The following is a 21385-nucleotide window of genomic DNA, read 5'->3' as shown; positions in this document are numbered from 1 at the left end:
ACCCCAAAAACCACCCTAACGTCAGGCCGAGGGGCCGCCGCCGAACGACCGTATCCTTTCAAGCTTTCCAAGTGGCTTTAAGACCATGCCAATATTTCACAAGTTTCGTTTGCTTGGCCTTTCCGCTCGCTTATTCGCCCCGGGGGCGCTCAACGTGTTTCCGCATATTTGAATAATGCCTCTTTCGTGATTCGCGTAATCGTCCGATTTGATCTCGCGCACGGAAATAGTTACATTGATGCGCGATGTCGCGATTACGTGATTATTTCGATTGCATTATGATGCAGTCAACTGAGTTAATGATACACGCGCCGATATAACAACAGCGTGCACACGCGGACCGCAACGGGGAGCGCGCAAGAATATTTGAATTTATATTAGAGCAAGATAAATAACTTGGGTATACACGCGCGCGTGTATTCTCAGTGGGAAAAGAAGTCGATATACTCGTCTGACGAAATAGCGAGCCGGCGTTCTGCGAAAATACAGTTTAAGCATCGAAATGTGCCACCGACGAAATAATGCGATACGTGGGGGAGAAAAAAAAAAAGGGAAAAAGAAAAACCGACAAAGTCACAATATTCCGCGCACTCGTTATCAACGATAGTCGATAAAGCAGAAATAATCGTTCACACATGCACGACGGTTAGTTTTTTTCCATTCCTTTCTTTCAACGTGCCCTGTATTTAAAAAAAAAAAAAAAAAAAAAGAAGGGAAAGGTTGCTTCTAAAACAAGTTTCGAAGTGTATTCTTTAAAGACCGAAATAATATATGGCAAAGTTATGGAGAGAACTTAGAAACAGCTCGTGATATTTGTTAAAAGAATGAGACAAACCTCTGAGAGGGTCTCTTTAAAAGAGACGTAAGTGGTTAAAGGAGGCATCTCGTCGAAACGCTTTACGTGAGTCCGCATTTCATTTGGTTTCGAGTTTTGCGAAAAATTCGTTACGCGGAATTTTAATCCTTGCTCGTTTAGATATATATTTTATTTTATTTTATTTTTTTTTCGGGAACTCACCTCTCCGTGCGTGTCCCTCCTTCCGTCTGGCGTGTTTTCAGGTAAGAAATAGAGCCGTAGAGACGCCAGAGGCTGGTTAGGTCCACGGCTGTCCATCCACAGCAGCTGTAGCTCGCCGATGCTGACGAGATCGGCATCGCTCCACAATTTTGTTAGGAAGAAACTGCCGAGGCGAAGGACACGACCGTTACTTATCCTTACCGCTTTATAAAATGTGTAAGGGCCGTGGCTGAAGCAAGCACCGCCAAGTAACTGAAAGAGATAAAAAAAAAAGAATTCGTCAACATTTATTTTCAAGTCGTTACCCACCCACTGCGAGCCCTTTATGACGCGCCGGAAAGAGAGGAGCGTAAATACTTGCTGCACAAAGAAGATACATTCCCTTCATATTACTTCCCGTATATTATTCCCTCGCTTCTAATATCGCCCTCGCGGTACATGCCATTTAATAATTATTCTCGTATAGCATTATTAATATTATAATCAACATATATTAATATTTAATGAGAAATGCGTTTGAATATTAGAATGTATTACGGTGCAATATTAATCAAATGATAAATAGACGGGATGTATGTATTAAAACGGCGACGAATCAGTACGACAAAGAGTACTGTAAAATCGACTGCGAAATGGTTTTTCTTTTTCCCAGGGGATATTTGATTGAAAGATTTTTTCTCTCCCTTTTTTCTTTTTTTTTCTAAACCGATAAGAACACATTCGTCGGCTTTAAAAATGCCCGTCCCTTCGAATACGTCGCGAGAGATTCGTGGTGGCGAGGGATGAGACCGCGGCAAAGCGAGGGTACGACTCCCTAGAGGGTGTTTGCAGTGCACCGCGAAACATGAAACACTCGTGCAACATTCGCACGCATTTACGCACGTGCACACGTACGCAAGATAAATTTTGAGGGAACCGGTGAGGAATCTTCGCGCTAAAAGCGACGCAGGTTTCCGCGATTCGGCCGAAATGTCGACGATTACAATGAACAGGGCGGAACCGATTGTATAATAAATAATAAACGGCGAACGTGCGCGGAAAAATTAATTAATAATTAGCGCAGTTCAGATCGATATATAATTCCGACAGTTAATTGTAGACGGCATTTCCGGTCGGGCTACGTCCCGAAATTTGACGGTATATTAAAATTATCTCATTGTTGATTTTTAAATTTATTAACGAAATAAATCAGAGTCAGCGAAATGATAGCACACTTACTGCTCCAGTCACTGTCTACGAAAAACGTGTCATTTTACTTGCCGCGTCAAATTCGCATATCACGCCACGTGAAATAGCTGAAGAAGCTAGTGATAAAGAAATTCAAGGAACGTCCGTTTTACGCATTTTACAAACGTTTACAGCATATGGTCTTTTGCAAAAGTAAATTTAAAAATTAACAAGAATAATTTAATTTTTTTTTTAGTGTAAATATTATATTACAATAAAATACTTTTTATATACAATTCGTCAAATTGAGGGAATTGTAACTGTATACGTGGAAATTTAATGATTGCACACATGTGCTATTTTTTTGTCCAGGGATATACATTCTGCTGCTCTAATATTTGTGTAAATTTTGTGTACTCTTTCTAACTGAGTTAACTGAGCGCTGACTATTTGTTGGTCTTTCAAAACAGTTTTTTTTTTTTTTTCTTTTTGTTGAAATAGTACATCCTCTGATTTAAATCAATTTAACTTTTTATTTTAATGAACATTTTTAACTCTCATCCGAGCAGGTTGTTATTCCGTAGAATTTTAGATTTTTAACCGTTTTGAGTTTGATGAATCTGCCGAGTTGGAAAAAAAAAAGAATAATCTAAAAGAAAAATATACGCTCATTATTAACTGCAGGACCCAGTTTCAAATTATAGAATAGGATTTTTCACAATAAATTCTTCGCAGTTATAAAAAAAAAAATCGACTAGCATTGTGTCGATTGCAGTTTTAAATTGTTCCAAATAAAATTGTGCTTTAAAACCAACGGATAATCGGTGCGCAGTTCGCCGAGTCGAAAGGGCAATTAAAAAATATAATTTACACAAAATTATAATATAATTAAAATATAATTAAAATTATAATATTATTAATAAATTGCCGAAATATCGAGCTCGAATTGGAAATGGTATTTTCTTCGGTTAAATGAAAAATTAATTAATTACTCGCTCGGTCTTGTCCACGTATGCGTGGCATTCGATAAGAAAGGCTCTCGACGGAGGAACGCGACTAATTCGCATTTCGCAACGGATAACAGAAAGAAAGGAAGAAAGGAACTTATATATATGACAAAAGTATAAGCGAAGATTCAAAGAACGTGACGTTTATTTCACGTTGTTGTACTCGCCTCCCCTCGTCCTAGAAAAACTATTTATTATTCAATGAGAAAAATGTTTATTATCCGGCTGCTGAAAAAAATTCCGCAAACGAAAGAGCAAACGAACCGTGCACGCGGTGTGTACAGTCCGTCGCATAATTTCCGGACAGATGCCACGGCCGTTCGGTGGAGTAGCAGATGATCCGAGTCCTTGCCCCGTCGCTTTTTTTTCCTTTCTTTCATTCTTTCTTTTTTTTTTTCTTATTGTAATTCGACCGTCAACCACGCCTGCGATTAACGAAACACACGAAGGAGGAGGATCTCCGCCGTCGGTTTCGAATGCGCTTAGAAACGCCGCGTAGGGATTTTTCTTAAAGGAAAACGTCCTCGCCTGATACGTATCAATCACCGGAAATCACTTTGCAATTGCCGACGTGAGCCGGAATGCCGAAAAATCGCAGAACGGAATATTCTAATAGCGAAATCGATCAGCCACGTCGTTGATCGCGTGTCTCGATTGAGCAGGCTGAAATGACGAACGTCGTTTCTTTCATTCTATTTTTTTTTTTTTTCCCCTTTCTACTTCTTCCGCGGCGGTCACAGATGTCGGATATTGATGTAACGATCGCGATATCGGCGCAAGCTTTCTCGGCCGCGAGAACGGCCTGATCGTAATTGAAAATGTATATACTCGGTATTAAGTTAGGTTACAGTTTCATCTCTCTACCCAAGACGCTTCTATGTACTCGGTATTATATTGATACTTTAGAGAAGCAGGATCTACCGAAAACATAACTTGCTTTCGCGGCCAGCCGCGAACCCTCGGACTTGCGGTAACCCCTTTGCGTTCTTACCTCTCGCGGCACCGGGCAACAAAGACGACGCGGCACGCTTCCGCGTCCTCTTCGCGAAACGTATCACCGCGTACGAAAGACTCGCGAACGATCTCTGAACGGGCGCGAACCCGACGAACGATATCGCGGGTAACAGCGAAACGGAGCAACGCTTCGCTACTTCCGTCATGTTACGGCGATATGTCAAAAGCGCAACATAAGGTCCGCGCTTGCAGCGCGGACTGTACGAGCGTCTGCTGCTTTGCAGCGGAGACTTGTCCATTACTCCCTTTGCTTTATTTACCCGGGCGAAATTTCAAATGGATCGGATTTGGACGTAAAAGAGACAGCCGCGCAAAAGATCGATCACTAGAATATTCGCTCACAAATTCGCCCGGCATTTTCCCAACTCGGGCCGATAGAAATCCTTACCGCTCGCGCGATTTATCGCTTTATACCGTGACGCAACGCGAAAGCGCGACGATGTATCGATTTCACGGAGCGAGATGATTCCGAAAGGCACGTTTCGAATAACAGAGTCCTTTAATTGCCGGCTAAGTGAGCTCGATATTGAGTCACGTTTAGGCCGCGCGCGCATGCTAATCTCCTCAAAACTAGCGTACCGCCGGCTCGCGCTTCGGCATGCAAAACAGTCGCTTATTATTGAGCAAATCGTCGAGCATATCGCGCTATCAATCGCTTACATAATTGAATTAATAATCATCGCCGAGCGATCCGCGAGTGGCATGAGCACCACTGCCATAACTATTTCCAATGTTTTAAGAGTACAGTCGAGGCCGAAAGTTTCACGCCGGTGCTCGATCGCCGAGAAGGAGAGAGGGAGGACCGAGATCAGCCGGCGATGGTATTTATAGCAGTTAATCTCGTTTCTCTCCGCCACCGCGCGCGCGCGCGCCTCCGCCGCACCGCACGCGAAACTTACCGCCATTGATATCGCGATTGCATCTACGGCGCTCTTTTATCTACGCTGTAAGAGCGCGGGTGCGGGCACGCGACGCACACGTGGGTCTTCAAAAAATTTTTCCAATCTCCCCCGCTGTCGCCATTATTATTTATCGGTACGTGCCAATTACATGCTCTATCGGAAGTCGCCAGATATTGTTCCGCGCGCTCATGAATTATTCATCGGACCCGCCGCGACGTATGCACGTGCGATCCTCACCTTCCGAAAAAAAAAAAAAAAAACTCCTCCGCGTAAATATCTATCTACCCGTCGACGGTCGTAGGGTTGCTCGTTTCGCGTCGCTGTTAATTATTTCACGATAACGGCGAGGGCGCGTGCGAAAACTGGGCCGAGCAAGAAGCGCAAAAATGCCACCCCTGGGTGCCGGCGTGATTGTTTAAAAAACACGAGAGGACGGTGTACCGGCGGAACCGGACGTTTACATCGCGCCGTGTTAAACAACAATGGTACACCCTCCCGGTTTCTGTGACTGCCGCCGCTCGAGGCGCTTGCCCTTAGCAGCGGGACGACGCTAATCGCGCGAATAAAACAAAGGGAAACGCACGCGTTTCTCCTCCCGAAGTCGTTCGCGCGGCGTAATCCGAAAGTGTTTCGCGAAATTCTTTCCGGCGATGTATATATGACGCGACGTAGATAATTGTTATCTTTCTTAATGCATTATCCGTTTCTGCCCGTCGGGGATACTATAACATTACGCTTGAAACTTTTGCTAGAAACTATCTTTATATAATGATCGTCGGTGTCTGTTTTCCTTTTGCAACAGAAACGCTCGGAACTCTAGAACGGCGTTAGGGAGGGAAGGAACGCAGAGAAAGAAGGAGGCGAGACAGAGAATCGGATAAAGAGAGAAAATAAAAGAAAAGGAACGCGTCACGTAATATTTTAAGTCCATTGAGGACAAAGAAGCATATGGAATGGGAATAAAAATGATATTGATTAAACGTGAAGAAAAAGTAAAAAAAAAAAAAAGCAAAGTAGTCGCGTAATATTTTTTTAAAAATCATTTCGGTAAAACAACATGTACCTACGTATTATTCATGGTTATTCCGCCGTTCCCTCGTAAAGAGAAACTCATATCTGTACTTTCTGGCTTGCGTTTGCTCCGACAGAAGAAATAAATGTAAATGCAAAGAAAGATCAAAAGCAATAAGAAGCTAATCGAATCTGGTTGATCGAACGTACAAGTGGAAGCGGCATGAATATTGTAAATATTCATTGGAGATATTCATCGGGCCGTTCGTCTCTATGCTTGCGTACCGGTCGATCGGAAGATACGGAAATGGGTGAGCATTCGCGCTGTATCACAAGAAACTCGCGGCACACACTGACGTTCGAGTGACATGCGAGAAAAAGGAGAGAACGGAGCGCGAGGAACGAAAGGGCGATGAGCGAGAGATCGCGCGGCGCGAAATTAATGCACACAATCGAAATAACGTGAATAAATTACGTCGGATCGTTAAATAGTTCTTACGTAACATGCACCGACAGCGTAATGTATCGAACGGCGTATTGCCAGTAGTCGTGGATATAAACGTCGAAATATTTTTATCGGCGGAAAAAACGATTGGCAACACATGCGACCGAACGAGAGACAAAGAGGGTGGAAAAAAAAAAAATATATATATAATCGCACGACAAGCAATTATAAATTGCAATCGCAATATGCACAAAATACGTGTCCCCTCCACAATCACGAGAGGCTCCTTTTATCGCGACGAAAAATTACTGAACGTAAAATATTTATTATTCCACGTCGACTGACATTTGAGACGATCGCGATTGCGCGAAACGACGGCTCGCGTTATGTAATTAACCTTTCTCGTCGCGAATCGAATACGTAGATATTCTCATTCCGAACGGAAAGAGTACTCGCGCTAGAGTACGAACGTGTAGAAAAACGCGCGTGGTCGAGGGATCGAAAAAAAAAAAAAAAAAATGAACGGGATATAGGGCAATGCTCCCCATCCCCGCTCACCCCCCGTCATTGTATACCCTCGCCGCATGTAATCGCATATATACGAAGCTATCCTGTAAAGCCCTCCGTGTTGTCTCTCTCTTTCTCTTTTCTGCTTCCCCTCCTTGTTACCGTGTCTATATTTCTGCCCATCTGTCTCGCTTTCCGATGATATTCCTCCAGAACCCATTGCACCGTCTCTCTCGGCCTCTCGCAACACCCCCTCGCTTTGTCCTCCTCTCCTTCTCTTTCATTCGCGGCGAATGAGTTTTACTAACCGCTCTAAAGCGTTCATCACATCGCATGAATCACCGTGGTCAGGAGATTAAGAAACGCAGGATGACGTCGTCCGATAATACCGAGATTCAAGAATCCACCAGGCGGAAAGTATAACCGGACCAGCATTACGACGTAATAACGCATTACGTACATTTTCATTATAATAACATATGAATAGAATTGCATCGCGGTTAAGTTTCAATTTTTTTTTTCCTTTTTTTTTCTTTTCTTTTTTTCTTTTTAAAGACTGTTCTATTTTCCATTGTTTAAATTATCTTCTACGTTCCGCTAAAGATAAATAACGGAATATCGTCGCGATGAAAGGAAAATAAGAGTCATCTCCTTTGATTATACAACGATTAGATATGTAAGCGTTTTTCGTGATATCAAAGTTGTAAGTAGCGCACCTAATACAAGCGATATTTCTCGCGTCGAGCGTAATATTTTCCCGACGTTCCTCCGGGTTAAATTAGCGACCCGTAAATTGGCGCAACGAGCCGAAAGATAAGAACCTTTACAGGCCGGAACAACCGAGATGTATCCCGCTTGCGTTACATTTTTTTTTTTAATGAAGAAAGAAAGCGGATATCTGCGGCTATCTCGCCACCGGCTTTTAATTAAAAACTTTCGACTGCGACGACGAGCGCATCGTGTGAGCGGACCTTTAAATCCATGCTGCACGTGCACACACGTCACGCGGAGGGTCCCGTGTGTGTTCCCCTCGGCGCGTCCGTGTCGGTGGCTGTCGTTGACACGCGCATGCATGTACGTACACGCGCGCACACGCGCAATCCGGCCACGCACAATATACGTGGAATTTGACTCAGGTACGTCACACACGCGCGCGTACACACGGAGACGCGTGAATCAACGGATAGGCACACTTGACTCGTCAACGCACATCATCGCACAAAGCGCTCGCAGGCATTTAAAAGATTTCATTTCGGTCGAGCAAGTATACGCGGGCCGGATACCGAAGGAAACCTATGCCAGCTATCAGGTTTTCGCGCTTCGCGAGAAAAAATCAATTTTTGCCTATCTGTATTAGTTACCGATCCATATCTCATCCCTAGTGCGTGCCGCGAATCAATTACGCACCGTCGAACGATACTACGAGGAAAGAAAACCCTGCATTAGATATTCCGAGCGAGCGAAGCGGGCACTTGCGGGAAGAGAGAGATAGAAAGAGAACGAGAGAGAGCTGGGGAGCGAATACAGTATAACACGATATTAATAACAAATGTAACGTGCGCTTACAGAGAATACATACTACATATACATGCGAGCGAAATGTATACGCGTCACGGGAATTAAAAAATGATGCTTATGTTGCATTCGGGCCCGGCATGCGCGATTTGATTGGGTTTCATGAATTTGTAAACTGTATATTATTGTGCAAAATCGTATTATGCTATGAGATACTCTGATAAAAATTTCACAAGCGAAAAGCGAGCTCTGTTACGGCCGTGTATTCGACGTTGTGCAGTACATGTACTCGACCGATGCAGGAAACTAGTATATCCAGAAATCGATTGAACCCGGCAAATATATTCCGCTGAGGCGCACGTTATCTGATTCTTCATCACCGGTCAATCAATCGATAAGCCGAATTGTTCGCCAAACGCTAATCGATAAACAAGTCGCCTACCGATAGCGAGATTAATCTTGCATTTCCGACTCTTTAATAAAGCAAAAAATATTTTTAAAAAATAATAATAAAAAACATGAAAAGCAACAGCAACGTCGTACGTTTAGAAATACGCAAAGTATAATAAAGCTATCGTGCACGTATCTCTTAATGCAAGACTGTTTATAATGAGTGCGACTGAAAGCTGATTCGCTGAAAACTAAAACTACCAGGGTATATACGGATATATAACACTCGTATGCATCAAAACGAGTATGCACGATGCCTCGGAGCTTCCCTACTCTCCCTTTCGAAGTCTACGGACTCTCATTTAGAACCGGCAGATGCTTACGTTAGCTTACAAGATTTATCGAAGGCTGCTTTCTCTTCCTACCATTTTTTTCTTCTTTCTTTTTTTTTTTTCATATATTTAAATAACCGTGTTAATACACGCGGCTCTTTTCTCGTGGCGTTCTCAATTAAATTCTCCTTACCGATAAATTATTTTTTACGTGAATATAAAAATTTTAATTTCGTAATAAATATAAATTTTAACGATAAATCTAAATCCTTCGCGATACCGTCCTCTCAAAGTGTTAAATAGTTTCATCGAGTACAGAAATTGGTGGGCAAAATGTAGAATGCGAGAGGAGCGGTGTATATCGTGCCCTTCAAAAGCACACGTCGCGCTCGCACTATTCGTTTTCTTGCGACCGTATCGTCGTCCCTCTTCCTGCCTCCTTTCCTTCCGTTCCTTCTCGTTTCCCCGCTAAAGCCCCTTGGCATCGTTCTCATCGAGTTATTATTACACGGCATAGGGTCACTATCGTCGTTATTCCCGCGGAAGGTTCTCATTCGCGAAACACGCGTCGCGTCGATCGGCAATAAAAGATATCCGGCGAATAAAATTGAAAAATAAAAGGGGGGAAGGGAGAAAAAAAGAGAGAGAGAGAGAAAAAGAGACACAGTCTCATCTCACAGATCAGAAGTCACCTTGGCGATGGCAGCCAAAATGAAACCGGTTTTTGGGATATACGAAATTGGGTCCCTATTTTGGTCAGGGGCCTCTTAATCAATGTTTATTTCTACGTTTATCAGACACGAGTAAAATGCAACATCACTAATACCAGTATTATCAGCGCATTCAGATTATAGCCCGAGTTGATTATCTACAATACATACTTAGGCACGGCGATAAGTGATACGATATGATAAACGAGCTTAATGTAATCTCAACGAATAGCTTATAATATAATTCTACAAGTAGAAAAATATCACACGCTGTTCACGGATAATACGTTCTTCAAAAGCGCATGACTTTTTAACCCGCGAGTCGTTAATTTATTTTACAATTAATACGACGCTCTTCTACAGTTTTGCTATTTATAAATGAAGTTTTACGTAAAATTGTTGCCGCGTTTCCACGTTCTTTATGTTGTCAACGCTTGTAAAACAGGCATAAAAGCGGACGAACCGTTTCTCTCTCATTTACGTAATATTCGTTTTAACGATGTTGCACGTGATAGCGTTTATAGCCAGTCTGAATAAACTAAACAATTAACGTGAATCGAGAAAAAAAAAAAAAGTTGAATTCTTTACAAAGAGGAAAAATAAAAATTATAAAACTGCGAATTAAATTGAAATAACAATAAATATAATATAAAAATAAATGCTGCGAGTTTGTGAAAAGTAATTAGTCATTTTTTTTTTTTTTTTTTTTTTTTTTAAGATGAAAAGAAAATAATCGTCACAAAATATAAAAATAAATTATATTAATATTAATGAAATTCCTTTGATATATCGCTCATTATTTCAAAAGTTTTCGACCAACAGATTCCATGCGTGAGTTAAGGTCGTATTTTCTAAATGAGAAATTCTTTCGTAAGTCGGGTTGTAATAATTATTATAAAACGATCGTTGATATCGATTCGTCCGTAAATTCGTAAATCACGATACGACGTCTTTATTAAAGAAATAAATAACGTCGTTCCTAGATCTAGGAAACTAATCACGCGGGAAAATGTATAATGTCAAAAATTACGTCATGCCAGTTAACGTTAACAGGGAGAAAGTACGGTATTAAATACGCGAAATTATTGTAATGACGAAGAACATTGCGAAGCGGTTTTGCGAATCCACAACGTGCATTCTGATCTTATGCATAACAAAAACAACGATAAGATACGAGGTATAAAACGTGCCGGAGAACAGCTAGATTACATTAAGTAACTGGTTCGCTCAGGAATCACAAGTATATCCGAAAGTAGAACGAAAGATCCACAATTTAAAAAAATTTAATTAAAAAATAAAAAAAAGAATAGACGAAGAAGGGGAAAAAAAAAAAGAAAAAAAAAATAGAAAATAGAAAAGGTGTATCTTGCATCGGGGTTGTATTTCGCGTTTTCTCTCCCGTGAAAAGAGTGGAAGCAAAAAAAAAAAACATTGTTATACATTTATTCTTCCCCTTGAGGCATCGAAATATAAAATCGCAATTTGTAATAATATTAATTTATATTACCGTGCGAGCGCACGGTACTGTGCCGTCCGATTTATTTTTGCATTTACATGCAGTTTCGCGCAGATAATGCAATGCGCTATTGCAGTTACGATTTCCCAATCGCACACGGTTGGTGAAGTGAATGTGCGGGGCGGCGAGGGGAGGAGGGGAGCGAAAGAGATGAGGAGAAAAGGGGGAAACGCTCTGTCTACCGGGCTCTCTCTCTTTTTCTCTTTCTGTCTATCTTCCTCTGTAGTATGCGGCGTGTTAAGAGAGGTGGAAGGAAAGAACAGAGTAGAGAGAGGGTCTATCCACGCTCGCACGCGACCTACGCATGCGCATATAAACGCATACACAGATGCAGGCACGCACGGCATACGTGTTATACATATATTTCGATATCGCATTATTATTAAATTCTAAAAAGAGAAAAAAAAGGAAGAGAAAAACGTTATTGAACGGCTGTACGAGCGCGCGCGCCCACGGACAGCATTTGCTCCTCCTTATCTTGCGTAATTGTTAAATTATTAAATCAGTACGCGTCGCTCGCTCGCGGTCGTAAAATTATTAACGGGTCATAATAGGCGGGAACGTTCGGAAAACTTCTCAGGATATAACAGATTGTTATCTTCTCTACATTTTTCCTCTTTACCGAATTTACTCGCGCTCGCGAGTATACTTTATACGCATAACGTAAACTTGACTCGAGGTTTTTTTTTTTTTATAAATTTAAAACGCTGCTTAACTCGCGTTACGAGCCTCGGACTACGAATTAATCCGCGCCATTAACGGTGACGCTGTTGAACAACACTCTCGAGATAATGACATTTGCTTTACCGCGAAAAAATGGGTGGGAGATTTTACAAGTTATTAAAAAAGACAAAGAAAAAAAAAGAAAAAGATAGAAATGTAATTTTATAAATTCCATTTCGGCCGGCTCCGCTGGAGAGTTTTCGTCGCAGCGCGCGTCGTTTAATTTATATATTATTCTTCGTTATTTTTCATTTCTGTTCCTCATGAAGAGATTAATCTCGCCTCCGCTGTCTCCGCGCGCCCGCCATCCCACTCTTTTGCCGATGCTTTTCCTCCACCCGGTCTTTTTCCCCTCCTCTTAACACACAGATCTGACTCTTTCCGTGCATCTTTCCTCTCACCTACGTACCCGCTCCATCGACTGGATTCAATTCACTTTTCTCCGAGGAGCAACTCTCGCTGGGTGACTTCTCGCCTCGTTTATTTACTTCTTCCGACTTGCACTAGGCATTTCCGAATATGAGCAAATTCGCGCTCGGTTATATGAAAGAATATATTACGTGAATCGAGAAAAATCCTAAATTCCCTTCGAACGGATGCGCAACGCGAATTTGTATATAATTATATTACACGTACGTTAAAAAAATTAAGCCGTTCCAGAATGAAAGATTATTCCATCAATTTATGAAGCGTAAAATTATTAAAAAATATCGTATCGACGAGTACTAATATTTAAAAAATGTAGCGTCACGTGTACGGCACGATAATTTTAAAGATTTCGATATAAAGAAGATTACAGAGGAGTTGTATGTAGATATACATAGTAAATATCACAAAAGTAAGTACATAAGAGTTTGAAACTAAAACGATAACATCAAGAAACATTATTTTTTTCCCGGAGGAATATTTCGAAACATGTTGGAAAGTGCGTGGCGGCAGGGGAAAAAAAAAAGGAAAAAAAAAAAAAAGAGAGAGAGAAAGAGAGAGCAAGAAGCACAGCGAAAAGTGGAAAAAGAGGAAATGTGGATACGAAGGGACCGTTGAAGACAAAAAGCTGTTCCGTGGATGGCCGCTGTATACGCGTATCCCAGCCGACACTCTAGGGACACCGCGTTAAATAAACTGACACTCAAAAAGCAAGTAGACTGACAGTTTGAAGGCGAGCGAAAATCACAAATCTCAAGAGGTGCTTTTGTAATGAATTTAAGTTCCATCGCGCTTCGGGCGACCGCGAAATTTCGCGCACGGCCCGCCGTTAAACGTGCCAAAAAAATCGCGGGCGGATTTTTGACTTTTCGCGTCTCGATTTCGACGATACCGCCGAACTAATTGACGCGCTGTTTATTCTTTTCATGCCGTTCTACAGTTGAGAAGATAACGATATTTGCGCAGCGAGTTAACGCACCGGCATAGGCGCATCGTGCAAACACAATCGAATGCATTTCGTTTCATCGTTTCCATCGATCGGCCGGCCGACGATAATGTATTCGGGGAATCGCAGGGATTGTGCATACCCTCGATTTCTATCGGGGCCGAAAAAGTAACGCGAGAAGCCGCGATTTCCTCTCTTTCTGTACGGAAACCTTACGGATACGTAGGACGAGGGGGAGGGAGACGAAAAAAGGAGGATTGCCGGAGGGAGAACGGGACGAGCGAGGGGGGAAGAGAAAAAAGAGGCGCGCGGAGGAGTAATTTCCCGCCTTATAGATGCTGTACGACGATCGTGTATCTCGTCGCATCGCGGCGCGCGCGCGCACGCACGCCGCATTTGCAGAATGTTATGCGCGCCCGTCGCTTGCCTTTTTCTCCCACAGATGTTTTCTCGCGGAGCGGACGAAACGCGCGGGGCGCGTGCGCCACGCACGCACGTGACACACGCAAAAATGTACGTGCACGCGTATAAGCGCGTGCGTATGCAAACAAACGCGCGATATGCACCCGCGGAGGAAGACAAAGAGAGAAGTGGTTAACGTTTATATTACATTTTGCAAAAAAGCGTCCCCGATCGATAAAAACCTACCCTTCTCCGTTAGCCGCGTATTATTTTTCAGAATAGTTCAATTTACCATTTTTCTCTCTTTCACTCTCTCTTTGTCTCCCTCCCCCACATCCCTCTCTCTCTCTCTCTTTTTTAATAATAAACGACGGGGATATTTTATCACTTTTTTTTATTTGCTTGTTTTGCCAGAACCTGCGGCGAATAGGAGGAGTAGGCGATCGATAGAATGTACGCGAATGGCGGACAGGAATTTTCGGAGGCACGCAATAATGCAATACGATTGAACGTTTTATTATCCTGCAAATAGAGTCGTCATCGCTCGTGTTTCGTTGCGACGTTTCCGTTCCGCGCGGTACAGAATGATTATCATAACTGTCACGAGGGGTATAACAGATACGTTATCGCCGATTATACCCGATTCATCCATACGCGAAAGGTGGGCAAACAATTTTTTTTTTCTTCTTCTTCTTTCTTTTTTAATTTTTTTTACAACGCGATAATTAATAGCAATGGAAGAGACACAGAAAGATTGTTATCAAGAGTTAATGCGTTTCATCATCGTCCTCGTCACCGAAAACTCCCAGCTCCGTTCCTGCGTCCGCGATTAATAATCTAAGAAAAGATAACAGCCTTCACGATCTTATAAATCAGCATTATTATAAATCACCATTTCGCGGCAAGGCTAAGCAGAGTGACGTGCGTATAGTTGCATCAGATAGAAAACATGACGGTACGTGTCGCAATTTATCACTGGTGGCGGTGAAATAATTTTTGGAGACGATATCAACTTATATTAGCAAGCGAAATTTTAGGCGCCCGATGCGTTGACATTATTTTTGATTGAGTGATTACTGCTGTATTAGCAAGAAACACATATTCCGCTCGTTAAGTGACGTCAAGTGCGATGAATCGCGACTAATTAAGTTACTCGCGTGTTTTTACTGAGATATCGATTTCTTGCGACATATTAACATTTATTATTGATGCATTTCTCTTCCCCCCCGCCTCCCCCGAGATTAAAATACAACACGATAACACCACTGAAATCTTGTTATTTAAAAAAAAAAAAAGAAAAAAAAAAAGCACGTATTATTTAATAAAGTATATCGCGATAAAATCGAACGCTACGATCTCTAATGCAATCGCACACGGCGCAGGAGTCGTTTAAACCGGTTTTCGTTGTGTAAGAAAGAAAAATTCGCCATAACATCGCTCACCGTACGCGTTTTGTCTGAATTATTTGTTGCTGCTCACAAATTGCGAGTCCATTAACAAAACGCAGTCTATACAAAAGAAATAAAGGATACGGTTTTAACAGTCTGTCTTTTCGGAAAAAGCTTGACACAATAATAGAATACATTTTCCATTGGTCCAATTCCCAGCAGTAATTACATCGGGCCTTTCTATCGGCTTTGCCACCGTACGTCGTTTCCGTCCTCTCATCCACCCTCGCATCCGCCCTCGCTGCTCCATTCTCGCCCCTATCTCACTCCCCCTGCGCCCTGAACATCGCTGTCAAAGCAAAAATTGCTTCTGTACACATTTTCGGGGAGTTTTCGCACTCTTTCAGCTTCGTACGAGGCAACGAGGCTCGTTATAAAAATAAAGATTTTGTTTCGACGAAATCAGCGAAACCTAAAGCCCGCCCCCCACCGGCTTTACGAAATCGAGGACTAAAACGTTTAACGAAATCAATAGCGGTATTATCGTTTGCGGCCGTGAGACCGTGATAAGGGGAAAAAGAATAAATACCGCGGAATAAAAAAATTTAATTAAGATTAATATGAGAGACGTTATTTAATAAGCAACGGTGAGTGGAGTGGTACTCTAGGAAAGTATCGATTTTAGCGGCACGCGCGGAGGACCTGCCTTCGTCAATCCCTCGTGAACGAAATGCTTATCGTCGATTGAACAATTTTCCCACTTGACCCGATTCGGCAGGGCTTTAAAACTTGAATTCTTTACGCAGGGTACGCTTTGAAAATGAGTAAGAAAAATAGTGAGATGGATGGAATCGGCATTGTCGCGATCACAATGCAGCCGAGTAATTGACTGCAGAGCAATTTTGTAATTGTATGCAAATCCGGGAAGCTTGAAATTATTCAATTCAGCTGCACAAAGTCTCTCTCTAGACTTCGTTTCCATAATTATGTTAACAAGATAGACAAAGCTACTCTAAACAATTTATTCCATCATTTCGTAGCGAATGATTGAACAATGTCGCAACTGTAAGATTCAGCAAATATTCAAGAAAAAACATATCTCGCCGTTCAATAAATTATATTCTAAAAATTCAATTTTTTAAAAAATCAAAACGTATTATTAAAAAAAAAAGAAGGACAAACAAATAAATGATTTATGCTTTAATAAAAGATTTTTTAAAACATACATTTTTTTGCGCGTGATTTCTCTGCATCGTTTTTTTGGAACAATAAATGATTTAAACTTTTAAGTGATAAAAGAATATTTTAAGGCCTCATAAATGTGCTTATCTACTTTTATCGGATATTATTATCTTTTAAGTAATTAAGTTTTTGCGCCATTAACGATTTGATAACTCCAAGATTAAAATTTTTTTCAAGCCCCCCTCTTCTACCTCCCCCGTTTGCTTGATTTTCATGTAAACGTTCAAGCGTACACAGAAGACGAGAAGATAAGTAAAATATATAAAGCTAATACGAGAAAACTGTTCTTTATCGTGAATAAATAAAATGGAAGTTTCGAAAACTCGGGGACGCCTAAACCGGCATGCCCGATAAACGCGGAATTAATCTGTTTCCCTAAAAAGTCAGTCGTCGCGTTTTCGTTCTGCCAATTAAATATCACACGGCCATTCGTTGAAAGTGGAACCAGATAATGGATACAGTGTCGCAGGTCGATACCGTGCAATCAGGACACAGCGCAGTATTTCCTCCTCCCTCCCTCCCCCCTTCCCGTCTAGCTTACATAACTAATATTCCGTTACAATGTAATACCCGGCGTTCGTCCGTACGTTTCTCGGCGCGGTCGTCGATTTCGAGTCACGTCTAAAAATATATCAATTAGATGCGTGCATTCGGCTGTTTACGTGGCGAGGCTGTCGAAGATTTACTTAGTCACGATACGTTTCGCCGTACCCCGCTAATCGATAGAACACGGTGGCGTCAACTTGATACCCAGTTCGAGAATCAAGGAAATTTACTACCAATTACTTTTTGCCCAGTGTACGGATACCTCATTCCCCTGTGAGACTATCTGTCGGGCTACGTTGGAAACTGCCGGTGGAGGAAAGGGACGGCGAAGGTAGGAGGAATGAGAGAAAACCGAGAGCAAAGGAAAAGCGACGATATAACGCTTAATAGTTAGACTGCATTCAGCCACTAAATATACAAACCGCTCTTTATTTGTATTGCACTCGGAAAATATTAAAAAAAATTTTTTTAATAAAGAAAAAAAAAAAGAAATAAAAATCTCGATCGACGCACGCACGGATACGCGAGCACGTAAATCCCGGCGATTTAAATACTACCGTCGAGTAAAATTATTTTTAATCATTCAACGCTGGAATAATTTGCTATTCGCGTAGACATTGTCTATTTTTAAAGTACTGGCTATTTCAATAACTAATGAAAGCCAAGCGGGGAAGAGGAGAGAAAGAGAGAACAAAATTAATCGGGGCTCGCGACAAAAAGTGGAGAGCAACATTTTTGCTGTTTATAAGCTTATTAAAAATTAATTTGAAATTGGTAAACTCGGATTATACACGCGGACGGGGAAAGGGGAGAGATTTATCGTCGCGCATTATGAATTTTCAACTCTGTAAATGTAAAAATATAAACACTTGCGAAAAGATATATTGCGTTGAGAAGATTATTATAATCTACCGCAAGCGGTATTCATATCTCATTCAGCGAAATGGTGAATTCTCGGCTGTAAGAGTGACGCAACAATCGTTCCTGAACTTCTCACGGTTTCGTCGATTTCTCCCGATTCACGACACATACGAAAGATATCGATTGAATCGTCAGTAAACTGGGAGCTACACGGTCGAGGTATACAGGTTTCATTTAGTACTCTGGTGCGAAACGCTTGAGTTTACGTTTAGAGACATTACGCAAATGCAATTTCTTCGCGCTTTACGCGATAGATAGCAAGGAAGTTTCGCAATAACATTATTATTCGAAACACATACATTTCTGATCGTTGTCCCGCCATTGATTTAATTTTGTATAAATTAAGAAGCAATTCTCTGTGCGAGCCACATTCGAATATAAATAAAATTAAAAAAAAAAAAAATTTTTTTTAAATGAATAAATAATTAAATTAAATATTATATATTTAGAAATCGTAACTTTTGATACGCGCGCGTATTAATAATTATCAATCTCAAAAAATTAATATTATACGTTATTAATTAATTATACATGTACATATTCATGCAAAAATGTGAAATTAAAAAAATAGTACAGAAATATATATATATATATATATATATCCTGGATTTTATGTAACAAGTTTTAATATCTATTCTGTGCTCGTTACACTTTGTATCCGCATTTCATTATGCCTCGATTGTGAAGCGCATAATCGTATAGCTCATCGAGCGAAGTATTTCGCATGTATACATAACGCGGAAGGTTCACCGATGAATTTCGTGAGAAAGCATGAGGAGAGAATGTTGCCGAGACTCATTAAGGCCGTTTTAGAGCGAGTGACGATACCGAAGCGGGAGAGAGCAGCTCGATAAGAGCGTACGTGTCAAGGCTGAATAAACATGAATTCAACTGTACAATGCGCCGCCCGACGCGACGTCAGGCGAAAAAGAATAAAGAACAAATCGCGCTTTATCGCCGTTTTGAACGAACAAACAGACGTCTAATTGTAGAAATCGGCTGAAACTCTACTCTTTTCCTACAAAAGCCGCGGTGTGTGATTTAACAAAATTTTCTGCGAGCTACGGGGCAATCGATTGGCTCTGAATCGCGTACACGTAGACGGCGCGTACAAGGAAGGAGATACAAGTGTTAGATACCCAGGGATCGATAGCAATGTAAATGTTTTATCGCTGCAACTATAAAGGTGCAGCATCTTCGCTGTTGTATATATCTATCGCGTTTTTTTTTCTTTTATTTTCGAATAAAGCCGAATGAAATTTAAAATATGATAAAAGCAATTTGAAAACGCCCCACCAAGAAAGCGCCCTCGAGAAAGTTTGAAAAGTTATAATTTACTTCTTATAAAATACCTCTTTTAAATTTAATTCGTTACATAATACACGTTTGCAATTTATACCGAAGCCGTTGCCACGGGGCTGGGGGGAGGAGGGAGGGTGCTTGGAAAATTTATTCATTTAAATCGCCAAGTGAGCACGGTACGTAGCACATAACTACGGAATTAGATCTTATATTATTTATCGGCGATTCGGTGCTCGCGATAATGCAGTCGGGAACTTTCACAGATAACGGCCGCACACAGTTATAATTCACGTAGATATAGAAGAATTAAGTCAACACGCGATCGCCTTCCTTTTACATTACTACAGCGGTTTTTGTCTTCCCTCTTTCTTTTTCCATTTATTTTTTGGCTCTTTTATTTCGGCCGATTGAAAACGAGCAATGTAATCGCGCGGACATACACTCGCGTATGAATGTACAGTCCGATCAGCAAGTGAACTAAATACGGATGGGATAATAATTCGTTATTGATCGATAAAAAAATATTAATTAATTTGCAACTGGGATTTTTTTTAAAGCACGTGAAATAAAACGTGAAGCGCTCGTAACTGCGTTATTTAATTGTAAAGCAGTACGTTTGATTTTCGTCATTTTTGCTAATAGAATATAATTTTTTTGTTTCAGATAAAAATCCAGAGGAAGACTTTCGTCGAAGGAACATCAGACTGACATTCTCGTTGGAGTGGCCTGTTCTGAGAGGAGGATGAGGACTTAGGAGATGCATCGAGCATCGGCGGAGCAACTCACTGGTATGAATCAATTTTTTTTTATCTTTGCCGGTTTCGAAACTTAATTTTGTATTATTTAATTAAAATATCAGAGGCGCGTATAATCTTTTTTTTTTCTAAATAATTATTGAGATCTCTACAATTTAATTTTTCTCATTTATTTGTTACAGATTACCTTACTAACATTCCGCCAGCATATTCGTGAGTCACGCGTTTTCTTTTCGCAGTATCAATTTCAATTATAAGCATTTCGGGTAAAAAATCTATTCTTTCTTTTCTAAATAATTATTGAGATCTGATTGTATCACGTCGCGTAAAAGACTCTTCCAATTTTTAACGCACGGTTCCTCTCGATTTAAACGCTTTTAAATTTAGCTCACGAAAAAATCCTATTTAGTTTAATTATCAAATCGGCGATTTGGAGGTTCGGTTTAATTTTAATATTTAATTAATATGTCCAGGCAAAGACGGTCTTCTCGATTTTTGAGATCGAGGAAGACTTGGTGGAAGCACCGTCTTTGTCTGGACATACTAAATTAAATATTACAATTAAATCGAACGAGAGTAACGAATAGATAGGCGCGGGAGGGTCGGGGGGAGGCGGGGGGGGAACAGGGTGAGAGCGAGCGCGAGCCTACGTGCCGCGCGCTAGGTATTTTTCCCCCACTACTCCCACTCTCGCTTTGTCCTTCTCCAGCGGTCGCGCGCGCACACGTACTCACTACTCGCTATACCGCAGCCACGTGTGTTCGTACCGGAAGCGATATTCATTTGCGTATTGCGTACAGCGAAAACCGCCCGGTACGAGGACTATTTTCTCCCTATTTTCCGTGTGAGGAGAACACGTGTGATGCTCCGCGCGAGAAGAGCACGTGCGATTACGTCGCGTTTCTTTAAAGTACGCATTACGCAGCGACCGCGTGTTCGTGCCGTGTCGGTCGGTCGCTCCGGGATTTCCGTACCGTATTCGGACGCGATTTTTTGGTATGGCTGCATTTTAAACGCGAGTGCAGTATCGTTTTCGCGATTGTAAAAGCACGGCCGGGGTGTTCGCGGGCGTCCAGTGCGCGGAGGGAGGACTCGACACGTGCTACCTGAGAGGAGGAGCAGGCCCAGGAAGGGTATCCTGCCCCAGCGGAGCAACCCCGGGGTAGGTATCAATTTTTCTTCGGGATAAAATGCTTTAGA

General features: G+C 41.5%; 1 protein-coding gene and 1 long non-coding RNA gene across 3 annotated transcripts in view; one reads left to right on the top strand and one right to left on the bottom strand.

Moving 5' to 3' along the window:
- Positions 1 to 20614, top strand: part of LOC139113390 (uncharacterized) — a 108191-nt gene extending 87577 nt beyond the window's left edge. Inside the window, exons 3-4 of the long non-coding RNA XR_011547679.1 lie at positions 20094 to 20218; positions 20368 to 20614. This is a non-coding gene — a long non-coding RNA (uncharacterized lncRNA). The remainder of the gene's footprint in view (positions 1 to 20093; positions 20219 to 20367) is intronic.
- The window catches only part of LOC139113346 (uncharacterized), a 131664-nt gene that overhangs the window by 101724 nt on the left and 8555 nt on the right, over positions 1 to 21385 (bottom strand). For both annotated transcript variants that reach the window (XM_070674452.1, XM_070674453.1), the window contains exon 2: positions 1019 to 1270. In XM_070674452.1, coding sequence (XP_070530553.1) covers positions 1019 to 1270 — 252 coding nt within the window. The remainder of the gene's footprint in view (positions 1 to 1018; positions 1271 to 21385) is intronic.

Source organism: Cardiocondyla obscurior, linkage group LG02 (assembly GCF_019399895.1).
Source record: "Cardiocondyla obscurior isolate alpha-2009 linkage group LG02, Cobs3.1, whole genome shotgun sequence".
Taxonomy (NCBI): domain Eukaryota; kingdom Metazoa; phylum Arthropoda; class Insecta; order Hymenoptera; family Formicidae; genus Cardiocondyla; species Cardiocondyla obscurior.
The sequence above is the reverse complement of the archived record's forward strand: the minus strand, read 5'-3'. Positions and strand labels throughout refer to the sequence as shown.